The following is a 23,534-nucleotide window of genomic DNA, read 5'->3' as shown; positions in this document are numbered from 1 at the left end:
CCATGTTTGTTTTAACAGTCCTGCTCCTGTCCCAACATACACAGCTAAGCATTGTGCCAACAGTGGGGGATCAGCCCTTGTTGAAAATACCACCTTACCAAGAAGAAGCAGCCTGACCGAGTTTTTCAACAATGACCTTTAAGGGACAAATGTCGCCTGCTGACTGATGGCTTATTAACATGAACAAAGAAACACATTTAATTTTGGGGGATTTGGTGAATGTGTTCAGAAAACAACCATGATTCCTTCACGATATGAACAACCTTTGACCACCAATGAGACTCTGTTGTATTCACAAACGTTTTTATAATGGGGTTTTAATTTGACTGATGACATGGTGCAAGTATCTTTTGGAAACTTACTGTGTTTGATGTGTTAACTTGGTTTTCCTACTCGCCAGATAGTCATTGGTTTTCCTTGATGGCCAACAAACAGTAACCTCAAACATTACTTTATATATTTAGAAATTCTTAGTGAAAGTACAATAACTGAAGATCTTAAGTACAAAATGTTTTTTTTTCCATTTAAAGGTCCCCTATTATGCAAAATGCACTTTTTGCTGTCTTTTATACATAAATGTGTCCCCAGTGTGTAAGGAGACTCACAAAGTTTCACAAAATACAACCCTCTCTTTTCCTCCTTACCCACATCTCTACGGGGGTACAAACAAGCTGTTCCAGATTTGCTGCCGATATGACGTCATAACCTAAATGTGGGCTGGCTATACATTGAACTCCTGGCAACGTCCCCCCATCGTCCGCAATATACATTCGCGAGCTGAATCCCCTCTGTAGCAACTCTGTGTCTCTGTGCAGGATGTCTGCAGGAGAAACTTAGAGTTAGGGGCGTGGCCAGCTTCAGCTCATCTCAAATTTAAAGCGTCAGTCACAGAATCAGCACTTCCGAAAATGGGGCTGAGGGAGAGGGGTAGCGGCCTTGTATTTTGAGCAAAATACATCAGAGATGTGTTTTTTATATTTGAGATAAAGATTTGATAATACAAGACCTTTAAAGATACTTAAAACTTTTGTAACATTGCATCCCAGATGAAAATATTCCAATAATTACACTTCCTTATATAATTCCTGTCCACTGAAAAGTGCTTCAAAATGTGGTTATTTGATTTTGAATCCTTATGAATAACTAAATTAAAGGTTTTCTTATGGCTTGAAAAACTTCTACTTCTCAGGCTACTTGAACTACCTAAAAAACCTCTAATATTAGCTGAAAAGTGCAAATCTAAAAACAGGGCTGTATTTCCGAGCTCCTCAGTCATTTTATACAACGGAGGTGTAGTGCTACTACTAGTACTAGTACTTTGAGCATTTTTAGCACCAAGAACATTGGGCCTCAGTCATGAACTGTTCTTCAGAAGAAATATCCCACTTAAACCGTTTTTACAAAAATGATTGTATGAAGCTATGATTTAAATAACAATGATAGTTTTATAATGTAGTACAGTGCAAAAACACAGGTACAACATTTCTGACCTTTCTCAAGAACAAACTTAAAAAGATAGCAAGACCTTGGCGAGTGAGGCCAAATGTCACAAATGATTTTTGCATTTTAATGATGCGCAGAAAGACATGTTTCATTTGGTTAATATTTTACTAAGCTAATACAGCATAAATCATATGAGACATCATAAAAATATATATCATAGGAGGCAGATGTTAAATTGTAGAGCTGATTTAGGACATTTCACCAAGTTTACAGGTAACATTTAAAAAGATCAATCATACATTTTGATCAAAAAGTTATTCCACAATAAGATACATATTCCAATGATGTTTTCAAATGCTGTAAACTTTTTGAACCTCTGGTAGTGACAACCCTGAGGCAGATAATGGTGGTGATGTCAGTATGAGCTGTAACACAGGAAGTTCCTTTTCTCAGTGCAGTCTGTGTTCTCCACTTTGCCCATGTCGTTCTTGGAAAAGACTCCACAGCCCTGCTCAACGGGGGGGCAGGCGGGGAGGTCAGGATACAACATACTCGCCCCGTTCACCCACACCCAATGACCGGCAAGGAAACGGAGGCCTACCCACACCTACGGAGAGGAAACATTTAATGAACCTCCACCTGCTGTCCACAAAGCATTTTATACCATGGAACAACATCATTATCAAGAGAGGTCTATTAAACTTGACGGGACACCTCGAAAAAAGGTTAATTACAACTCTGTGTTCTATTCATTTAAGTTAAGAATTGTGCATCAAAGAGCCTAGAAAATCATTTTTTATTTGCATGATGTAATCTCTTTGTGAAGTTTATAGGCCATTGAGATCTGGGAAAGAGAAATGCTAATGAGCAGATGCATCAGGCCGCACAACACAGAAGTAAAGCAGAGAAAATGTTTTTTCGGCATGTTTGCTAGATGAAAAGCTTTTATCCGTATGCACCATCTTGAGTTAGATAATCAGTACTTCTCATAAAGCCATTTGATCCTGAGGAAGTGGAAGCAAGGTTTTTGAATGGTTGTAGATAAAGTGTATGTTGTAACCTAAATTCTGATTCTATTGTATATAGTTATCTGAATAAAATAAGACTAGAAGAATAGTACAATAAGACCACGTAAAAGTAGGTACACTTACTCTAAGGGCCAATGGCTGAAAAGCGTTTTTTTATTCTCTGAGTGCCAGCGTCTTTTTTCAATTGATTCCAATGAGAACAGATCGCATGCTGTCACTGTGGCCGCCTCAAGAAAAGGCAAGCACAGACAGTCTGCCTTTTATGAGAGGCTGCTCCAAGCACTTTGAGTTGAAATTATTTTAAGTTTACATCATACTAAATGTTGCAGTCGGTGATTGTTATACTTTTATTGTCGGATCGTCCTTATTGCTGTAAGACAGTCAGGCTGACTGTGAGAACAAGAATCTTCCAGTGGGTGTTCATTGTGAAAAAAACATCTTGTCAAACAGATTCATCGTGGCAAACACACATGCTAAAATTCAAAGGGGCGAGGCTTGTCTGTCTTACAATAGTGGTGATTTGTTACCAAGATAATGTTCTTAAAGAAACAATAAAAAGGCAGTGGGAGCGTGTTTTAGATGAAGTTCTGGGAGGAGGTTTTCGCCATCACTTTGCCAGCGCCTTTCTACCATAAAATAGGATCTATGGGACACAGGTCATAAGCGTGGTCCAGAGCTGTAAAGCCTTTTACATTTCCCTCAGATTAGTAAAGTGGTTGGTGGAGATAGGAATATGAACCCACCTCTTCAGTGTCAGCCTCTTTGACCCTGTTCGTCACGTGATCATGGTCTTCAGGCTGCACGCTGACCAACTCAAAGCGGAAGTTGAAATTGTCGTGGGGCCAAAGGGCTCTGCAGTGCTCCAGCGCCTCCCTCCACGTCTTGTTCTCCTTCACCAGGAACAGGTTGTCCCTGAGACAGACGAAGGGAAATCGGGTAGAGCAGTTTTGGGTAGCCATCTCTTTTTTTAAGGAGGAGATGGAGACACAATCACCATTGTTCCCTGGCTCATCCTTTGCCCAGTTTCTGAAGTCAGACACTCCTCTGCTCCACCTCCAAGTTTCACCTGAGGAAAAGATTTTGAATGTCAGGTGAATGTCTGTTTCTTTTACTGATGACGTTAAATCTTTTATCCATTCCATCATCAGCTTAATGGCTAAAGACAGTGGTTGAATTGTAAGGAAAGAGATAAACATCTTAAGCTAATTGTGATGGTAACTACACAGATGTGTTGCTATCCTCAAAAAAAAAAACATGATCGGATGAGTTTCTAGATTATATACACAATACTAGTTCAAAAAAGCACATGGTTGCGATTGTGTGTGTTTACCATCTCTGTGGAGTCCAGTCCAGACTTGAAAGACTTGTTCTTCAACATCCTTTCTTATATCTTGGATTGATGTGAAAGTGGCCAGATCAGTAAACTTGCTCTTGCAGTACTGATGGGCTTCTTCCCAAGTCTTCGACTGCAGTACTAATTCGTAATGGTAGGGTGTATCGTGTGGAGAGTGACAGAAGAAGAAGTAATAGGTTTCACAACTTCTGACATCATACCTTTCAAGAGAAATATATAAAAAAACAATTATAAAGAGGATACTTTCTCTGCAGAAATACCAATTTCCAAAATATTCAAACATGTTGATAGTTTACTGTGTCAGTCATATTGTGAACATGCTATTGATTCTTTAGAAAATGTGTTACAAATAACAAAATGTTTGAAATGCTGATGACCATTTCCAAATCATACATCAACATTTTTGAGAGCCATCACTATCCTTGTGTATGGTGGCCAAACAATAGTTCATTGTTTGCTTAAGAACACATATGAAAATAAACGAAACACAAGCAAACCAAGAAACAAATTCACCCCTTTGACAATATAATAACAACAATAACTCTGACGAAGAACAAACTGTATGGTATAATATATAATCTGCTATACAGGCAAAAACATTGCAATCCCTAAATCAGTGCATAACAATTTACCCTTACTTTAAATCACTGTAATGGACGGTCACACATATTTCTTGGCTTTGTTGCTCATCTTTGAAGGGAAGAGTGTAGCTGGTGCTATCTGCATTGGTCCATGCAAAATTCCCGCCTTGTTTTCTGTACAGGCCGATCCAGGCATGATAATCTTTCAAGTGCAAACTGTCCTCATCAGACTGGGTATTGATGGTGGCCAAATCAGTGTGGTGAATTGTGCTTGAACTGGACAAACAAACGTATTTGAAACACAATCTGTCACAAAGCGAATGCACATGCTAACGTTTTCTAATCCACAGTAATCTCTAAATGTACACAATTTGGTCATAGAAAATAGTATTATAATCATATTTTATTGATTTAAATTTGATTATGGCTCTACAGGAAAAGTTGAAAGATCACCAAAGTACAAGGACATGAATGTTTGTACCAAACTTCTTGAAAATCCATCCAAATATGTTTCTCTGAAAACTAATAATGCCAACCTCATGGTGAGACAGAAATACACCTTAGAGGATGTCTATAGTTAGTAGGAATCCATCGAATAAAAACCTAACATTTTTCTGTCTTGACCAAAGTGCTGGTCAGTCCTCAGCGTCTAAAATATATGTCACTGGCATGAAATTCAGTTGAATCATTTATGGTTTCAGAGGACTTTATGATCCCCTGCACATGTTCATTCTGTGCCTATTCAAGTGTTACATTTGAGTCTTACTTTGTATAATCCTAATTATGAATTCAGTACAATTATTCATGGATCCAAGAGAATGAATGGTACTGCCTGTAATGATCCCATGTATAATTTGTATAGGCAATTTCTAGTGATAAGTTCAAATTGTACTTGAATCCAATTACACATTCTAACTTTGGATAGTTATGTGAATAAAAAGCAAACCCCCACCTCCTGCAGTGGCTTTGAGCCTCTTGCCAGTTGAGATGTTCTTGGACGTAAATGTATTTTCTCCACACCACTGATCCTTTTTCAGATACAGTACTGCTGAGGAGGAGGAGGATGAGGAAGGGTCCCGAGAAGCCATTCTTCATCATCTTCACAGTTTTGTTGTACAAAAAGCATAATGTAAAACCCTGAGGGGTTATTGGTTGTAGTGAGAATAAGCACTAAAAGTTGCACAGTTGATGAATCTAGCAATGTATCTCTTAATATCTCAGACAGCATATTTGTGAATATTGTGATCTTTTACTGAAAACTACGGATAGTATTTGTATAAAGACCTGTAAAAGCAGCAAATACACAAAAAACAACTTCAACCATTGTCAAGCACCTTACCAAACATTTTACTGAGCCCCACTGTTAATGTGTGAGTCAGAGTTACCTGTACCGATGCTTGTTTAGCCGTCTCTTGTCCTGCAATGTCCTCAGCACCCGACGCTGCTCTATGAGTGAATAACGTCAAGCTGCACATTAACAATCTTCCAGTTCGACAAATTAGAACAGCCATTTGACTAGGAGACACACTTATATAATCAGTCTGCTCCCTGTTGCCCCATTTCCATAAACCATTTGACTCTTGGAGACGAGGAAGCAGGCAAAAAATGACTGCTGCTTCATTGTATTGTTTAAAATAACATTGAGAAGTCTTTGTTAAAGTTCAGTCACCCTTCCAAATCACTGAAATAATAATCTTGATGTAATCAAATTAAATGAAAGACCATAACATAAAATGCAGTCAAGTAACTTGAGTTTGAAGGTTGATCAGAAACATTGTAGAGCTGTTTAAAGGACAATTAGTAAAGCCAACATCACAAAAATGATTTTGCTTTCATCCCGTCCTTACAATCTTCAGCTATGGCTAGGCTAATATTAGCTCATATATATCATAGCTATATTGGCATTGGCGTAAATATCAGCCAGTTATTGACAAAACAAAATGAATTTTAAAGTGTCAACAGTTTGTCAAAATGTATTGGTCCCAACTGTTCGAACAACACATCAAAGGGAATAATATCAAAATTGTTCTAAACAAATTTCTTATATGGGTCAATATGGATGCTTTGAGCTCAAATATCAGTGCTACTGTAATGTGTTGTCCCTTGTACTAAACACAGGCTAAGGTCAGGGTTACATTTGGCTGATGTAATTGTGCAAAGTTCTTTTTTGTAATCAAGGCTTACTTTTTCTAAAGTTTAAATCAAGGGGCAACCTCCGGGGCTGAGCAGTGAAACACAAACGGAAGTGCCAAAAACTGCAGTTCATCGAATGGCCGCGAGGCCTGGCTCCAAAACAGAGCAATTTACATAGACGCCCCCTATGTTAAAATGCCAATTTTTACAGCAGAAATAAACATGTTTACAGCGTGGTACAAAAAAATGCTTTTGGTCTCTAAAGCTAATTTCCCTATTCATGACAACTGTGAGGAGGGTGTATTTCTATATAACTCTCCCGTTTTAATTATATAAAGGCTTAAAGTGATGCATAATTAAGGGCGTGGTCGCTTTGATTGACAGGTTAGCGCCGTCAGTGGGTGCTAGCCGCTAGTTGTCTGCTCTGCTAGCACCGCTAACAGTCACTGCACTGATAATGTGTCTTGACTCTTGTTTGGTATAATTCCTTAAAGCAGCAATAATAACTATGACTATGGAAGCCAGTATCAATAATACATTTACCATCACATGTAACTTAGCTTATGAAATGTATTAAAAGTAACGTTCATACCTGCAAACTCAGAAGGGCTGAAAAAGGTGACTAACTAAAGTCAACTAAACCGTTGTAGGGGGGTCTGGGGGCATCCCCCCCAGCCAAATTTTGCTATTTTAACATGTAAATTAAGCATTCTGGTGTACTCCCATAAGAAAATAAAGGGAAAAGACAACATTTTCTTATGGTAACAATGGCACATTTATTGACCCATAAACTGGTCAGTTAAAAACATTTTGAATGGGAAAATGCCTCTTTCGGGCCACACTATCGTTCTCCACCACTTCTGCCTTATTACTAGCAGCACTGGTAGATGGCTGGCAGCCAAACTCAACCCTCCTTTCTCTGATTACAAGCTGATTTTCCTGTCGTTGGGCTTTGTCCCTAGTTCCAGCTGCACTAATGTTAGAACACAACCTCCTATCTATCTCCCCAAACTTCAAATCATCCCTTCTGAACATTTCCACCCCAGTCTGGTTCCTGGTCTGCAAAGTGTATTTAACAGTCTGCACAGCACTGAGGGTGGAGATCTTCATTGACGTTGATCGTTGATCAATGATGGTCCCCATGACACTGAAGGAAGACTCAACCAGGGCACCATGGAACATTGAGAGGGCAGCCTTGACTGCCTGACACAGTGCAGGGTACTTCCCTGTATTGAAGACGACGGCCCACCACTTGACAACATCCTCTCCATGCTGAAAACTGGGAAGCGCCTGGTCAACATTGAAACGCAGAATTTCTTGGTCTGTGTCAGCATATGGTGGCAGCAGGTGACCCATCATATGTATGAGCTTCCTCACATATATTCTCTTCATAGCTCTGACCAAAACGACCTGCACTCTCGCTTTGTACACGTTGCCTAGCAACGCCGCGCATGCGCATTATATCCTGCTCCGCTCCGAGTTATAGTAGTAGGCTATTCATGGGAAACACATGAATAGCACGTTAAGATCTCGGCCAAGTCTTAATTAAAAGCAGTTCTTCGTTATTTAAGTAAACAAGGTGTTAAACACGCAAATGCCGGTTGGTGTGCGTACGTTACTGAGTGTTTATCGGTCCACGGCCGTAATGAACGTGTCGCATTGGTCCATATGTAATGCGCACGTTCTGTTGTTCCCATTGGCATAGAGCTATTGAACATTAATTTTAACAAAGAATACGGATAACATATAGCCCACGGCAGTTTTGTCATTGTATGTAGGCCCTATAGCCTATATTTTTATTACGCTATCATCATTCAACATGTAGAATGAACGTGTAATCTATAGAGTCGATTTACATAGATAATTCACAACCATGAACCTAATCTGGATCTTAAACCTGCCAATTGCCAACAATTGTTACTACATATAAAATATGTTTTCGTTTTTAGATCGCGTGTTTCAAAGGCAACTGCGTCTTGTGTACATAACACAGCGCAATATGAATAATGTCATTTCCAACAGTGAAGCGTTATATGTGCTTAGGCTACTGTAAACAAACTCTACACACGGTCGCCAGCGTTTGTAGATTTTGTTCGTAACTCCAAACTTTTCGTAGCTACTAAGGCTACCTTTACACGGAAACGATCTGAAACAAAAACGCAAAAGTGGCGTTTCGTTTTCACTTTTAAATCTGCATTTAGACAAGCGTTTTAGGGTGAAACGCTTGGTCATCTACCACCTCATTCATGAAGTTATCCCACCACTGAGAAGTCCTCCCAGGTCTCACCCACAGCTGTCTAGGTCGCCTGCTCTCTCTATGAACTTCAAGAATTTCGAGAACGTAGTTCATATTTTTGGTCTGTTCTTTACTACTCTCGCTCATCATTGCTGTTATCTGATGAAATGACTCTTGAACGTCAATTACAGCGCCTAAGGCGAGTTGAAAGTCCGCAGGGACGGACATGTTGATAGCCTTCTAATGTGTTTCCCTCGGTTTTCTGGCGCTTTATTATGCTTGTCACGTCATTTCTATGTGACGAGAAACGAAGTTTTGCGTTTTTCATCCTTTACACGGTGGCGCGACAGTGGAGCGTTTTCAAGAATTCCACTCTGGAGGGTGGTTTCACTTTCTTGCGTTTTCATCCCCCCAAAACGCCGTTTCCATCTAAACGATATAGTGCGTCCGCAAAAATGTTTTGCGTTTTTAAGCCGTTTTCGTTTCCGTGTAAAGCCACCCTTAGTAAAATTAATATTTTTTGCATATTTTTTTTAAAATCAATGTCAGTTTTACTTAATAGTGTGTGTGCCTACATGCAATTTAAATCATTTAAACAACATTTCCACCAACTAACACTCATTAAACAGTGAATTTCCACTGACAGACAGTGTATCATTCTCTCATGGGGCGATCGGCAAAGTGCCACTGACCGGTAGCTAAACAGCCAATCCGGTTATGGTTGCTAGGGGGAAATTATGAATAATTGACCTATCAATGTCGCCAAATTTAACGCCGGTGGGGCGCTGGAAATGTAGCCCCAACTGCTACGTAAAATGCTTGAAGGTTTAGGATTGCTGTAGCTACATAAGGAGCCAGCGATAGTTTTTTTTCGTAGTGCGACTCCCAGACTCTGTCCTACGCTACGTGGGGAAAAAATATGCGCGACGACGAAGAGAGATGATGGCGATGGCGGTGACAACTGGAGTTCAAGAGCAGCTTCCACCAAATTCGGTGAAATCGTTAATAATATACCCTTTTGCGAGACGGACGACGGAGGAAAAACTTCTCGCTAAGGAGCTGGGACCCGACAAGCCTGAAATCAGCATTTCCCAGCAAATCAAGCTGAAAGATAAATCTTACAAACGGAGTTTTTGTCGGAGCTGGTTCAACCGTAAGACGTGGCTGGCAGGTTGTGGAGCAGCCAATGCACTTTTCTGTTTCCCCTGTATCCTCTTCAGAGGTGACAAATGTGATTCGACTTGGACAAAGACTGGACTAACTGACTTAAAACACCTCTCTGAACGGATCAAGAAGCACGATCGATCCAAAGTTCACATGGAAAACTGCGTAAAGCTAGCTGTGTTCGGAAAGATTAGCATAGCACATACAGTATCACTCACTGTTGATTTGTATAGATTCAGCTGAAATCATACCCTTGGTGTTAATGTATCCCTTGATTGTATTGTATAGTATTTGATAGCATAAAGTCTAATATAGCTGTAAATTGTTACTTTTTCTGTGAAGCTGGAAACTGTGAAATTAAATTATTATTGTGGAACTGTAGTCATTTTCCGACTGTTCATTTGAATGCTTATGCTAGATTAGGCAGGGAAATCTGTTGGCACACTAGCCCCACCAAGATTTTTTTTCACCAGCCGCCACTGCAGTATACAATGTTTTGCCAGATTAGCTGCTACTAGGCTTACCTCAAAACTTGTATCTGTAACGTATCCCAAAAATTGTCCAGAAGAACCACTCGCTGACGACTGAGCACTCCACTCCAAGAGAGACCGAAGGGTAAAAAGACGTGCGCTGTGGTTTATCTTGCTTATGATTGGTCGGTGGTCGTGGAACGCGAGTCATTTGAACAAAGATTTTATTTATTGTGAAGATAGCAAACTTGTTTCTTGCTCATTATACAGTCGGTTATACAGTCTATGGTTGGTCGGTCAGTCGTCGGTCAGTCGTCGGTCAGCCCCCCCCCCCCCCCTCGCCGAAAGGTGACTAGTTTGCAGGTATGAACGTTGTCATCGAGTGTTCCATAGAAACGACTCGTGAACTGAATCATGTGAAAATTAAAATTCTGTTTCAAATTAAACGTTAACGTCACGCTGATTCACGGTAACACTGGCCACATTTCTGGAAATATAATGTTGCAAATTACGTCTATATTTGAAACAAGTATTTTTAAAATAGTGCAGTATAATCTCAATAACAGATAGATCTTTATGTCGAGTTTTGTTGTATAGTTTCAGGTTAACTTACCTTGAGTAAGACGACTGGCCACCGGGAGCAACGAGACCGCAGGGTGTGCTGTTGACTTGCGGCCGCGGGATAGCGCCGCGAGTAGCATACGAGAGTGACGTCACGGATACGACGTCCATTATTTATACAGTCTATGGTTTTAATATGTCATTGGTTTCCATTCATGGCCATTAAATCATGTGCAATTGTTTATATATTTAAAAATCCAGCACTGGAATGCAACTAATTTGCTCAGGTACTTTAGTTAAGTACAAATTATGTTTGTTTTTTCATTTAAGGATAATTTATACTCTTATTTCTACTTATTTCTACTACAATACCATCATCATTCCTGTTCGGTGAAAACCATCTGTCTCCAAATTTAAAATCCTGGCCTGACAGGCTAGAGCTCAGTTCTCCCACTGAACTAAAGAAAGTCAGTGAGGGAGTGGAATATAAGAGGGCAAGAAAGACAAACCTTAAAACTGATCTGTTATATAATTGACTGAAACTGTTAAGTCAAGTTGTGAAACGGTTAACAAAGAGAAAGGGAAACTGAAGCTGCTGCTGCACTTTATTTCATCTCTCTAAATTAAGCTCTTTTAAGATTCACACATTTTCAAAAGCTATTTTATTTATTTTCTGTATTTTATTTTAAATGCAGCCCGAGTGCAACATTAAAAATATCTACAGTATTATACTGTATATCTGTATAGTTCAAGTGACAATAAATATTTTTGTTTTTGAAGTGTAGTTTGTTAGTTTGATGAGACAGTCAGTTGTTGATTAAATGCAGATGTTGATACCTCTACTAGGTCACAGCTAATGTATATCACACTCATTCATAGCGCCAGTTAGACATGTTGATGTTCCGGACCTTTGCTTGAGGTAATTTGGAAAAAACTGGACCTCTTTGAATTTGCATTAAACACCTCTGCTATACAGAGATGCTGTATGAGAAAACCAATGTGATTTTGGAACATTGAACAATGTAAATCTATTCTAGTAGCTACACCTCAACAATGGAATTATGATTAGTAAAAGCGGACACAATATGGGACCTTTAAGAAGAAAGTGTGATTTATCCTTTAATCATATCAAGAGCAAGTATGAAGAAATGTATTTAGGAATTTTGTAATTTAATGATACACAAAAAGACCTTACTGTATCGCAGTTGATTAATTTTTATTAATATATATTTTACTGAGCTGATACATGCCTAAAGCTAAGAAATAGGCAGATGTTCAATATAGAGGTGATTAGGGATTTTTTTCGAATTCACAAGATAACAATTCAGAAAGATTATCGTGATACCATATGCAAAATAATTCCTAAAGACATATTTTCCATTGATGATTTGAAAGGCTGAACACCTGTTGAACTGACCGCCCTGGTGAACCCCGGATGCAGATAATGGTGGTGATGTCAGGAAGAGCTGTAACACAGGAAGTTCCTTTTCTCAGTGCAGTCTGTGTTCTCTACTTTGCCCATGTCGTTCTTAGATAAGACTCCACAGCCCTGCTCAACGGGGGGGCAGGGGGGGAGGTCAGGATACAACATACTCGCCCCGTTCACCCACACCCAATGACCGGCCAGGAAACGGAGGCCTACCCACACCTATGGAGAAGAAATGTATAATGAACCTCCACCTGCTGTCCACAAAGCATTTTATACCATAGAACATCATCATTATAAAGAGACATCTATTAAACTCAATGGGACACCACCAGAAAGGGCACTTATAAATCTTTGTATTCATTTTCAAACCATTTAAATTAATATTTGTACATTCGGAGAGCCTAAAATAGAAATGTTAATGTGCTTGATGTAATCTGTTTCTGATGTTTATAGGCCTTTCTGGTGAGCACTGGGAAAGAGAGATGCTAATGAGCAGATGCAGCAGGCCACACAACACAGAACAATCAAATTTAAACTAAAAAGATTTCCCTGCAAAGCCCTTGCTGCAAAGCCCTTGCTGCAAAGCCCTTGCTGCAAAGCCCTTGCTGCAAAGCCTGGTCAGTTTGCCTTCCAGCCATTCCTGCGACAGACGACCAGCTCCTTAACTTCAACAGCTGTCTCTCATGGGCCTCCTCCATGCAGTCATTCCATTGCACCGACAGTTCCAACATGATGATGTTCTTGGTCCTTTCTGACACCAGGAGAATGTCTGGCCTCAGAGTGGTCAGCAACAGTATGCCCGAGGAACCTCAGCTGTCTCACAAAGTAAACAAATAAAACTGCTAGTCCGGCACGGCCACCAGGATTCCTGAACGATTCTTGGTTGCTGTGGTACTATGGAAAACTCAAGCCTTCATGAAAGGTTTCATCTGTGTGGAGGTTCTTGCTCGTCCGCAACTGCTGATGTGCTATGTGCGATGTCCTATGCTAATGGTCTCTGCAATGGGTTTCAGAATCTGATCATGCCGCCAGGTTTACCGGCCTTGTCCTAGAGCCACTAGGCAGCTGCTCAGGAGGTGCTTCAACATTCCCCTGCCTGAGCATTGTGGGCAATTTGGGAATTCCACTTTGCCGATAAGAGTTTGGACAGGACATCATAGACTGCCTGGAGCAGGAAATTGATGCATTTCTTTCTACCCGTTTGCTGCCTCAGGCTGACCGCTCTGCTGGTCCGCTCCTCCTGCTCTTCTGCCCTTACCACCTTTTGGAACTACCCGCTGTGCTCTTTCGCCTTGGCCTAGTCGTACTGATGAGTTCTGAACGTTCCCAGGCCAGCTCTTCCCTGCGTCACAGTTCCCATCCCAATGCATTCGGCAAAAAAATAAATAAGCGCAAGGTCTGCGGCCCGTTGGTTATTTTTCTTCACTGACACGGGGCTCGCCCAATCATATCATGAAACACCTCCCCCCTTTGGTTCGGTGCGCCGGTAACGTAATCTGTTCGGATCTTTGAAAATGGAGAGAAACCGAAAAGGAGGTGCAGAGAAACTGAGAGAAAATAAAAAGTTGGCTCTTCAAGCCAACGCTGCCAAATTCGCCAAAATTAATGATATGTTTGCCACGGCAGGGCCTTCATTATCCCCCATAGCTGATGACAGTGGTGGTGGCGGCGACATTGAACAGGGACATGCAGTAAAACCTGCGGTAAACTGGACTCCTTTCAGAACACTTGTAGTGAGTAGGCAAAAGCAACCCAACCCCTTGGTAAATCTGATAAAAATGATAAAACGTCAATAAAGTATTTTTGGTTAATGTTCTATGGCCAAGTTAGTTTGTATTGTAAACGCAGGTATTTATAACACATTGCGTATGTAGCCCTCAGCCTCTTGCTTGGCTCTGCAACAGCCCGCTGCTACTCTGCGTTGTGTTTGTGTGGTATAGCCTATTGGCGCATATATAATATAATATATATGTATATGTATATGTATATATATATATGATATATAATAAAATAATAAAGAGTTTTTTGCTTGTTGTTGGCGATCAGAAACCGTTTGATTTTGATAAAGTGAAAAGACAGGCTTAGTAATATTACATGCAGTATTGATCATATATATATATATATATATATATATATATGCACGCATATATCTAATATAATATAATATATATGGTATGTATGTACAGTGGGGCAAAAAGGTATTTAGTCAGCCACCAATTGTGCAAGTTCTCCCATTTAAAAAGATGAGAGAGGCCTGTCATTTTTATCATAGGTAGGCTATACCTCAACTATGAGAGACAGAATGAGAAAAAAAAATCCAGGAAATCACATTGTCTGATTTTTAATGAATTTATTTTCTAATTATTGTGGAAAATAAGTACTTGGTCAATAACAAAAGTTCATCTCAATACTTTGTTATATACCCTTTGTTGGCAATGACAGAGGTCAAACGTTTTCTGTAAGTCTTCACAAGGTTTCCACACACTGTTGCTGGTATTTTGGCCCATTCCTCCATGCAGATCTCCTCTAAAGCAATGATGTTTTGGGGCTGTCGCTGGGCAACACGGACTTTCAACTCCCTCCAAAGATTTTCTATGGTGTTGAGATCTGGAGACTGGCTAGGCCACTCCAGGACCTTGAAATGCTTCTTACGAAGCCACTCCTTCGTTGCCCTGGCGGTGTGTTTGGGATCATTGTCATGCTGAAAGACCCAGCCACGCTTCATCTTCAGTGCACTTGCTGATGGAAGGAGGTTTTCACTCAAAATCTCATGATACATGGCCCCATTCATTCTTTCCTTTACACGGATCAGTCGTCCTGGTCCCTTTGCAGAAAAACAGCCCCAAAGCATGATGTTTCCACCCCCATGCTTCACAGTAGGTATGGTGTTCTTTGGATGCAACTCTGCATTCTTTCTCCTCCAAACACGACGAGTTGAGTTTTTACCAAAAAGTTCTATTTTGGTTTCATCTGACCATATGACATTCTCCCAATCCTCTTCTGGATCATCCAAATGCCCTCTAGCAAACTTCAGGACGGGCCTGGACATGTACTGGCTTAAGCAGGGGGACATGTCTGGAACTGCAGGATGTAAGTCCCTGGCGGCGTAGTGTGTTACTGATGGTAGCCTCTGTTACTTTGGTCCCAGCTCTCTGCAGGTCATTCACTAGGTCCCCCCGTGTGGTTCTGGGATTTTTGCTCACCGTTCTTGTGGTCATTTTGACCCCACGGGGTGAGATCTTGCGTGGAGCCCCAGATTGAGGGAGATTAGCAGTGGTCTTGTATGTCTTCCATTTTCTAATAATTGCTCCCACATTTGATTTCTTCACACCAAGCTGCTTACCTATTGCAGATTCAGTTTTCCCAGCCTGGTGCAGGTCTGCAATTTAGTCTCTGGTCTCTTTTGACAGCTGTTTGGTCTTGGCCATAGTGGAGTTTGGAGTATGACTGTTTGAGGTTGTGGACAGGTGTCTTTTATACTGATAACGAGTTCAAAAAGGTGCCATTAATACAGGTAACGAGTGGAGGACAGAGGAGCCTCTTAAAGAAGAAGTTACAGGTCTGTAAGAGCCAGAAATCTTGCTTGTTTGTAGGTGACCAAATACTTATTTTACCGAGGAATTTACCAATTAATTCATTAAAAATCCTACAATGTGATTTCCTGGATTTCTTTTCTCATTCTGTCTCTCATAGTTGAGGTATACCTATGATAAAAATTACAGGCCTCTCTCATCTTTTTAAATGGGAGAACTTGCACAATTGGTGGCTGACTAAATACTTTTCTGCCCCACTGTATGTGTCAAAGTCAAAGTCAAAGTCCACTTGATTGTCAAAGCTTCCACATGTGTTATACATACATAAAATTGAAATACCGTTTCTGGCAGCCCCACAGTGCCAATATAAACAATAACAGATAATATAAAAAGATAACAGCGTAGAAAAAAAAGGGGGGCGGGGGTAAAAAGGGGTATACAGAAGAAAAAACTAAATAATATATACATATGTTCGACACAACAACACAGTTTGACAGTAGTGCAAAATACTTTGTGCAAAGTACTTTTTCAGTAGCAGCGGAGAATAGAAAGTGACTGGTGCTGGATGAGGGAAGGGTGTGTGAAGGAGGGGGATTAATGTCCTGGTACATTTCCATTGAGGCTGTGGGGAAAGGTGGGTGGGACGGAGGGCGGAGAGGTCAGGGGAGGGATGGGAGCCGGGGTAGAGGGAGATGAGAGAGGGGGAGAGAGAGGGAAGGACGGAGAGAGGGGGAGCGAGAGGAGAGAGGGAGGGAGAGAGGTAGGGAGGGAGGAGAGAGAGACAGAGGATTGAGGGAGGGACGGAGGATAGAGAGAGAGCGAGAGATGGAGGGAGGGAGGGAGGGAGGGAGAGGGTGAGAGGAGAGAGGGAGGGAGGGAGAGAGTTCAGCATCCTGACCGCCTGGTGGAAGAAGCTGTTCCTCAGCCTGGTGGAGCTCGAGCGGAGGCTGAGGAACCTTCTCCCTGAAGGCAGGAGGCTGAAGAGGCGTAGAGAAGTAGAGGCGTTGCTGGGGGGGTTTCTGCGCAGTTGTGTTGTTCTGTGCTTCGAAGCATGCAAAGAAGCCGTTGAGGTTGTTGAGCAGGGAGGTGTGACTGTCACAGGTCTGCGGTGGTAGTTTGTATTCCGTTATGGTCCTAATACCCTGCCACAGGCTCTGTGAGTCCCTGCTGTCTTTGAAATGTCCTGTGATTTTCCTGGTGTACAGACGTTTAGCTTTCCTGATGCCACGGCACAGGTCAGCCCTGGCTGCTCTCAGCCCAGCTGGGTCTCCAGCTCTGAAAGCGGTGTCGCGGGCCTTGAGCAGCGTGCGGACTTCCCCTGTCAGCCATGGCTTCTGGTTGGCTTGGATGGTGATGGCTCTGGTGGTGGTTACATCATCAATGCACTTGGTGATGTAGCCTGTGACTGTCTCTGTGTATTCTTGTATGTTAATGTGATGGTTGTAAGTAGCTGCCTGCTTGAACATGTCCCAGTCTGTCGTATCAAAGCAGTCTTGAAGTGCAGCAGTACTGTCCTCACCCACACCCATACCTGTTTTGAAACCGGTTTGGCAACCTTTACCCTTGCTCTGCAAGCCGGTTTCAGCAGGACAGTGAGGTGGTCAGAGAGGCCGATGTGGGGGAGGGGGGACGCCTTATATGCTCCCTTGATGGTTGTGTAGACTAGGTCTAATGTGTTGTTTTCCCTGGTTGGAAAATCAACATGCTGGTATATTTTAGGCAGAACAGTTTTTAAGTTAACATGGTTGAAGTCTCCAGCTGCGATGAGAAGGCCGTCTGGGTGTGCTGTCTGTTGACCACTGATGGCTTTGTAAAGTTCACTGAGTGCCTCCTCTCTGTCCTTGTTGTTAGGGCACGGAGGGATATAAACTGCCACCAGTAGAATGGCGGAAAACTCCCTCGGCAGGTAAAAAGGACGGCACCTTAGAACCATAAACTCCACCAGCGGGGAACAGTGTTAACAACAATAGCATTTCGACACCAAGCATCACTGATGTAAACGCACACACCGCCGCCGCGGGTCTTTCCCCCGCTAACTATGTTTCTGTCTGCTTGGTAGTATGTTAGCTTGTGTATATATATATATATATATATATTTTATTATTAGATATATTATTTATATATATTATTATTATTATTGGAAGTATTTAATGTCTCCACTCTCACTGATTCCTGTTAACTCATTGCATGCCTTAATGTACGTGGTTTTAAAGAATTGCACAGTTGCTATACACATTCAAAAGACCGAAAAGCTGGCGTTATCGAATGTGGTGGTCCGGTCTGGTCCAAAATGCCAGGGACCGATTTTTTGTCCCAGTCCACCCCTGGGCCAGAGTATACTGGGAAAGATACCATAATGGTAGATCCAGGCTTTGAGTTTCCCATGAAGCCCTGACTGGTCCACCTCTTTCAAACAGCTCTCCAACTCCTGATGAGTTGCCTGGGCTTATACTGAAGCCAAAACTGTCCTTGACCTTTCCCTTCTTCGGCAACAGTGATCGCGATTTTTGATTCAGATTAAGAGACTACAACAATTATGGCTTTGAATGTATTCTTCTGATGGGTGGTGCTCAAGGGTATTCTTTTCAACAACTTGATATAAAACGTTTATATTAATATATTTATATGTATTTTTGTACGTCTTGTAACTGCACTGTTAAGGAACCTGCGATTTAAGATTTCATACATTACATAACTACACCGTAGTTGTGTGTATGTTATGAAAATAAACCTTTGAATCTTGGGTTTCTGATAGTAGCAATTGAGTCCCATCACTTTCCACCTTTTATGGAGTTTTTAATCATTATTACATATTTAGTGTCAAGTAATAACTTCAAGTATGGCAATTCAAGTATCTGAAGGTAAATTTGGTGCAGAAAATAGAGAGGATTTTATACACATTTTAAAAGGCTAAGTTTGGTCTACAAGGAGAGCTGTAAGGCAATTTAGATTTCCCTTTACATTTGCTCCACAGAGCAGTGGTTGTTGGAGATGGCAGTTCCTACCCAAATTATTTCACCTGTAAAATGTCTTAGAATGTTTACTGAATGCAAACCCACCTCTTCAGTGTCAGCCTCTTGGACCCTGTTCATCACGTAATCATGGTCTTCAGGCTGCACGCTGAACAACTCAAAGCGGAAGTTGGAATTGTCATTTGGCCAAAGGGCTCTGCAGTGGTCCAGCGCCTCCCTCCACGTCTTGTTCTCCTTCACCAGGAACAGGTTGTCCCTGAGACAGACGAAGGGAAACCGGGTAGAGCAGTTTTGGGTAGCCATCTTTTTACCTAAGGAGGATATGGAGACACAGTCGGTATTGTTTCCCATCTCATTCGATGCCCAGTTCCTGTAGTCCGACAATCCTGTGCTCCACCTCCATGTTTCACCTGAAGAAAAGATTTTGAAACTTCATGTTAAACTCTGTGTGTTTTACCGATCTAATACATTTTCCAGTCAATCATCAGCTTTATGGCGAAGAAGAAAAAGAAGAAATTCAGTGTAAAGACAGGTAGAGACAGTCGATGAAGTTTATGGTGGGATAAAATATAATAGGTCAACATAGCAGGGTTTTAAATGTAGGCTACTTGTGATGGTGACTACACAGATTTGGCGCCATCTTCAAAATTATTTACAAATGGATGAGTTTCTGTACTGATAAGAGTAGTTCAGAAAAGCACACAGGGTTGCATTTGTGGTTTTTTTACCTTCTCTGTGCAGTCCAGTCCAGACTTCAAAGTCTTGTTCATTGATATCTGAATGCAGATCGGAGATATTTATGAAAGTTGCCAGATCATCAAACTCACTCCTGCAGTACTGCTGGGCTTCCATCCAAGACTTCGATTGTGGTACAAATGTGTAATTAAATTGGTCACCGTGTTTCTCGTGACAGTAGAAGAAGTTATAGTAATCACAAGTTGTTCCATAAAACCTTTCAAAAGAGGAAGAATTACATGCATAAATCAAATTTGTCAAAAAAGGTCCCAAGGTGTTGACAGTTCACTATTTTAGCACCATCGTTTGTTTTTTGCTTATCGTCTACTTCCTTCAAAAATAAAAACATTGAACCTCTGTCGACTATTTTCCTAATCTAGATCTTTCCCTATTCTCCTTTATGGTGGCCAAAAGAGCTCAATGTGCTGCAACTGAAGCAAACACATGCAAATAAACAAAACAAACGCAAACTAAGTAACACACTTCCCAAACGCTGCATTTCATATAAAACAAAAGAACTAGGAAAACCTCAGACATTAGAAAAATGAACGTTGCAACTAATATTAACAATAATATTAATGTAACACAATCAGTATATTGGAAGGAACACAAACCCTAGCTGTCAACACAACATATTAATCAGCAGATTAGCATCAATCAATCCATCAATCTTACAAGTTTTTCTTTTCTTTTCTTTAAATGGATATTTTTATTATACTAAATATAAAAAAAGCATAAACCTACAAATTAAAAAAAAAGGTGCAAACTTAGATGTCAACTTTTGTTTGCTGCCAGTTCTGTTGCTAACAAGGATTGTGATTTAAATGTATATAGACATTGGTAACAAAATATATTTCAGTTTTGTCATCAATTCAATTGTTGCTAGTAAATGCAAGTTGGAAATACGTGAACAAAGTCTGATGGTAGGCGCCCTGCATCACTTCATTACCAATTACAAGTGCTCAGTTACAAAGTAAGAACAAGCCTAGGGTTTAGTTTCAAGGGCTGAAATGCCACGCCACGATGGCTATGATTAAAATCCAAGTTACGTTAGTCAGTTAACTGGGAATCAACACCATCATATGCAAATTGTGCCTCAAACTGACAACCACAGTGATTTGACGTGAACATAATGGAAGGTTGGAGGAGCAGTGTGCCATCTAGTGGCTACATGCTATGAATTAAAACTTTAATTTACAGACAAAAACACTGATACAGAACTCTCCATGTCAACCTAACCTGAGCTGTTTTACTTACATTCCATTAGGACTCAGACCTCCACTATCACACAAGAGTAACAACTGATTAAAATGTTTACCTAGAAAGGATTGGAGTGGCTGCTTGAGTAAAATAATAAAGAACACATTGTGGTATACTACTATTGAATATCTGCTTGACAGGTAAAAACATTGTAGTCTTTAAAAAACCTTTAGAGTCGTACCTTTTATTACTGTAAAAGACAGGTAGCACAGCTTGCGGCATTGTCTGGCTCGTATGGTGCCCAGGGAGGATCGAAGGAGAGGGTGGCGTTTTCTCCATTAGACCAAGCCCAATGACCGCTTGTGTTTTTGTACAGGCCGATCCAGGCATGATAATAGTTCATGTTCATAAGGTTTTCCTCCGACTGCATATATATGGTGGCCAAGTCAGTGTGGTAAGTTGTGCTTGAACTGGACAAAAGGAAAAAAATGGTTTTAGTTTCATTGGATCTGTCAGAAAAGAAAATGCACATGCAATAACATTTTCTAATCACTAAGCACAAAATGCAGCTGAGTCTAATGGGAAGTCATTCGTTTAGCACATATTTGGTTTATATTAAAATGTTATATTAATATGAGAAGATTTTATTTTGTACCTTTTACTCAACGTTATTACAATTAATCCTGAGGGGGACATGAATACATATATATACACTATTGAAATTATACTATTTATCATACTAGAAGAAACCTTGAAGGATGTTTATAGTTAGAAGTATTCCTCTTTGAAGACCATGAATCTTTCCAATAAGAACCAAAAATATGTATTTCTTTTCCAAAATGCTAGTCAGTCCTCAACATACACATCACTGGATGGTAATTCAGTACAATTTTTCATGGATCCAAGACAATGAATGGTACTGCCTGTAATGATCCCATGTATAATTTGTGTAGGCAATTTCTAGTGATACGGTCAAGTTGTTCCACACATTCTAACTTTGGATAGTTATGTGAATAAAAAGCAAACCCCCACCTCCTGCAGTGGCTTTGAGCCTCTTGCCAGTTGAGATGTTCTTGGACGTAAATGTATTTTCTCCACACCACTGATCCTAGTCCAGATACAGCACTGCTGAGGAGGAGGAGGAGGAGGAGGAGGATGGAGCGGTCGCTGTTCATCATCGTCAGAGTTCTGTTGTACAAAAAGACTCATTGAATCATGAGGCGCTATTGTTTGTAGGGAGTATAAACACAAAAGTTGTACAGCTGATGAATGTATTAATGGCTATCTTAATATCTTGGCAAATTAAAGCAAAAACGAATGGTTAATTTATTGTAACATACCAAATTAAAGGTACCTGACACAAAACCACTTAATCATTGTCAATTAACTTAACAAACATTTGACTGAGCCCCAGTGTTAATGTCTTGAGTCAGAGTTACCTGTATCGATGCTTGTTTTGCCGTCTCTTGTGCTGTGTTATCCTCAGTTAGAAATACCTGACACTGCTCAATGAACAATTAATGTCCAGCTGCACATCAACAATCTTCCAGTTGGACAGAGCAGATCAACCATTTGACTTTCTGACACACTTAGATAAACTGTCCGCTCTCTGGGGCTCTGCACAATTTGACTGTTTGCAAATGAAACAGAGATTAACCTGCTTTGACCAAAAGACTCAGTTAAAAGAAAAAGTACACCCTTTGGAATAACCTGCATTTACTGATCTTCACCATTACTATAATGAACAAATCTGTTTAACTAATAGCACACAAACTATTATTTTGTTCTTCTCAATATTGAAAACATTGTTTAAACATTCACAGTGTAGGTTGGAAAAGTATCTGAAACCCTAGACTTTTACAAACACTGCCTGAGAAATGAGTTATCAAACCTCATTTTAATCATTAAAACCAGATTAGAATGGTTGTTCCAGGCATCTGCTGATGTGAACCATGCAAAAAAGAAAGTAATCTTTATAAGTTCTATCATTTATCTATCCATATTTGGACTCATTTCTTTAAAAAGGAGCCAATCTAGGTGTGCCTGCTCCCTAGAAGTGGGCGCCCAGCACAAATGAATCCAAAGCCAAATAAAGCATTTAGGGTGGATCACTCAGAGGCCAGACCTTATCCCGATAGAGATGCAGTGGAATGACCTCAAGAGAGCCAATCACACCAGACATCCTAAGAATATGTCTGAACTGAAGCAGTTCTGTGAGGACGAACAGTCCAACATTTCTCCTGAACGTTGTGCAGGTCTGATCTGGAGCTACCGAAGTGTTTAAATCCAAGGGTTAACTTAATTTTACCACCAACATTTTGAATGTTTAAAGGGTATGTCTCAATAAAGACGTAAAGATCACAAGTGTTTGCGTGATATTAGTTTAAGAACATTTTGTGTGTATACACTTGTGACTTTGAATATCGGATCCCTTTTAAAAAATGATGTTGTTTGCTGACTCGTCGTTCTAAAAAGGGGCACGACCGGCATATATTGAAAATGTGTTCTGAAACAACCGAGTCCTACACAAAATGAACAATATATCGGACAATCATATCGTCTTCACAGAACTTTTACTAAGGATGTTAATGATGACATCATCTTATTAGGTAATTGAGGCTTCCCTTCAACAATGGGATTCATGCGTATTTCAAAGAAAATGTTAAGTGTGGCAGCTCCCAAATTTCATATTTAA

The 23,534-nt window shown here is 40.5% G+C and overlaps 2 protein-coding genes across 2 annotated transcripts; both read right to left on the bottom strand.

The window, feature by feature from the left end:
- Positions 1-1,589: 1,589 nt before the first annotated feature.
- LOC134863524 (lymphocyte antigen 75-like) lies at positions 1,590-11,105 on the bottom strand. Its single transcript, XM_063882078.1, has 7 exons — positions 11,023-11,105; positions 5,792-5,852; positions 5,359-5,504; positions 4,464-4,682; positions 3,802-4,025; positions 3,215-3,537; positions 1,590-2,050 (listed from the first exon to the last, which is right to left on the bottom strand). The coding sequence occupies exons 3-7, from the start codon at positions 5,502-5,504 to the stop codon at positions 1,859-1,861; spliced, it is 1,104 nt and encodes a 367-aa protein (XP_063738148.1). The 5' UTR covers positions 5,792-5,852; positions 11,023-11,105; the 3' UTR covers positions 1,590-1,858.
- A 1,065-nt stretch (positions 11,106-12,170) lies between these two features.
- LOC134863804 (uncharacterized) lies at positions 12,171-22,422 on the bottom strand. The gene is made up of 6 exons (XM_063882518.1): positions 22,279-22,422; positions 21,872-22,027; positions 21,081-21,309; positions 19,633-19,856; positions 18,992-19,314; positions 12,171-12,618 (listed from the first exon to the last, which is right to left on the bottom strand). Exons 3-6 carry the CDS (start codon positions 21,227-21,229, stop codon positions 12,427-12,429), a joined length of 888 nt encoding a protein of 295 aa, XP_063738588.1. The 5' UTR covers positions 21,230-21,309; positions 21,872-22,027; positions 22,279-22,422; the 3' UTR covers positions 12,171-12,426.
- Between the last annotated feature and the right edge of the window lie 1,112 nt (positions 22,423-23,534).

This window comes from Eleginops maclovinus, chromosome 4, assembly GCF_036324505.1.
Source record: "Eleginops maclovinus isolate JMC-PN-2008 ecotype Puerto Natales chromosome 4, JC_Emac_rtc_rv5, whole genome shotgun sequence".
Taxonomy (NCBI): domain Eukaryota; kingdom Metazoa; phylum Chordata; class Actinopteri; order Perciformes; family Eleginopidae; genus Eleginops; species Eleginops maclovinus.
Note: the sequence above shows the minus strand (reverse complement) of the source record. Positions and strands in the feature narration are given on the sequence as shown.

Excerpts from the sequence above, each read along its gene's own strand:
- LOC134863804 (XM_063882518.1), bottom strand. The coding sequence starts at position 21,229 with ATGCCTGGATCGGCCTGTACAAAAACACAAGCGGTCATTGGGCTTGGT. Across the intron at positions 19,857-21,080 it reads GTCTTTTACAGTAATAAAAG|GTTTTATGGAACAACTTGTG; the intron begins GTACGACTCTAA and ends CTCTTTTGAAAG. Across the intron at positions 19,315-19,632 it reads GACTGGACTGCACAGAGAAG|GTGAAACATGGAGGTGGAGC; the intron begins GTAAAAAAACCA and ends TCTTTTCTTCAG.
- LOC134863524 (XM_063882078.1), bottom strand. The coding sequence starts at position 5,504 with ATGATGAAGAATGGCTTCTCGGGACCCTTCCTCATCCTCCTCCTCCTC. Across the intron at positions 4,026-4,463 it reads GTCCATTACAGTGATTTAAA|GTATGATGTCAGAAGTTGTG; the intron begins GTAAGGGTAAAT and ends TTCTCTTGAAAG. Across the intron at positions 2,051-3,214 it reads AAGAGGCTGACACTGAAGAG|GTGTGGGTAGGCCTCCGTTT; the intron begins GTGGGTTCATAT and ends TCCTCTCCGTAG.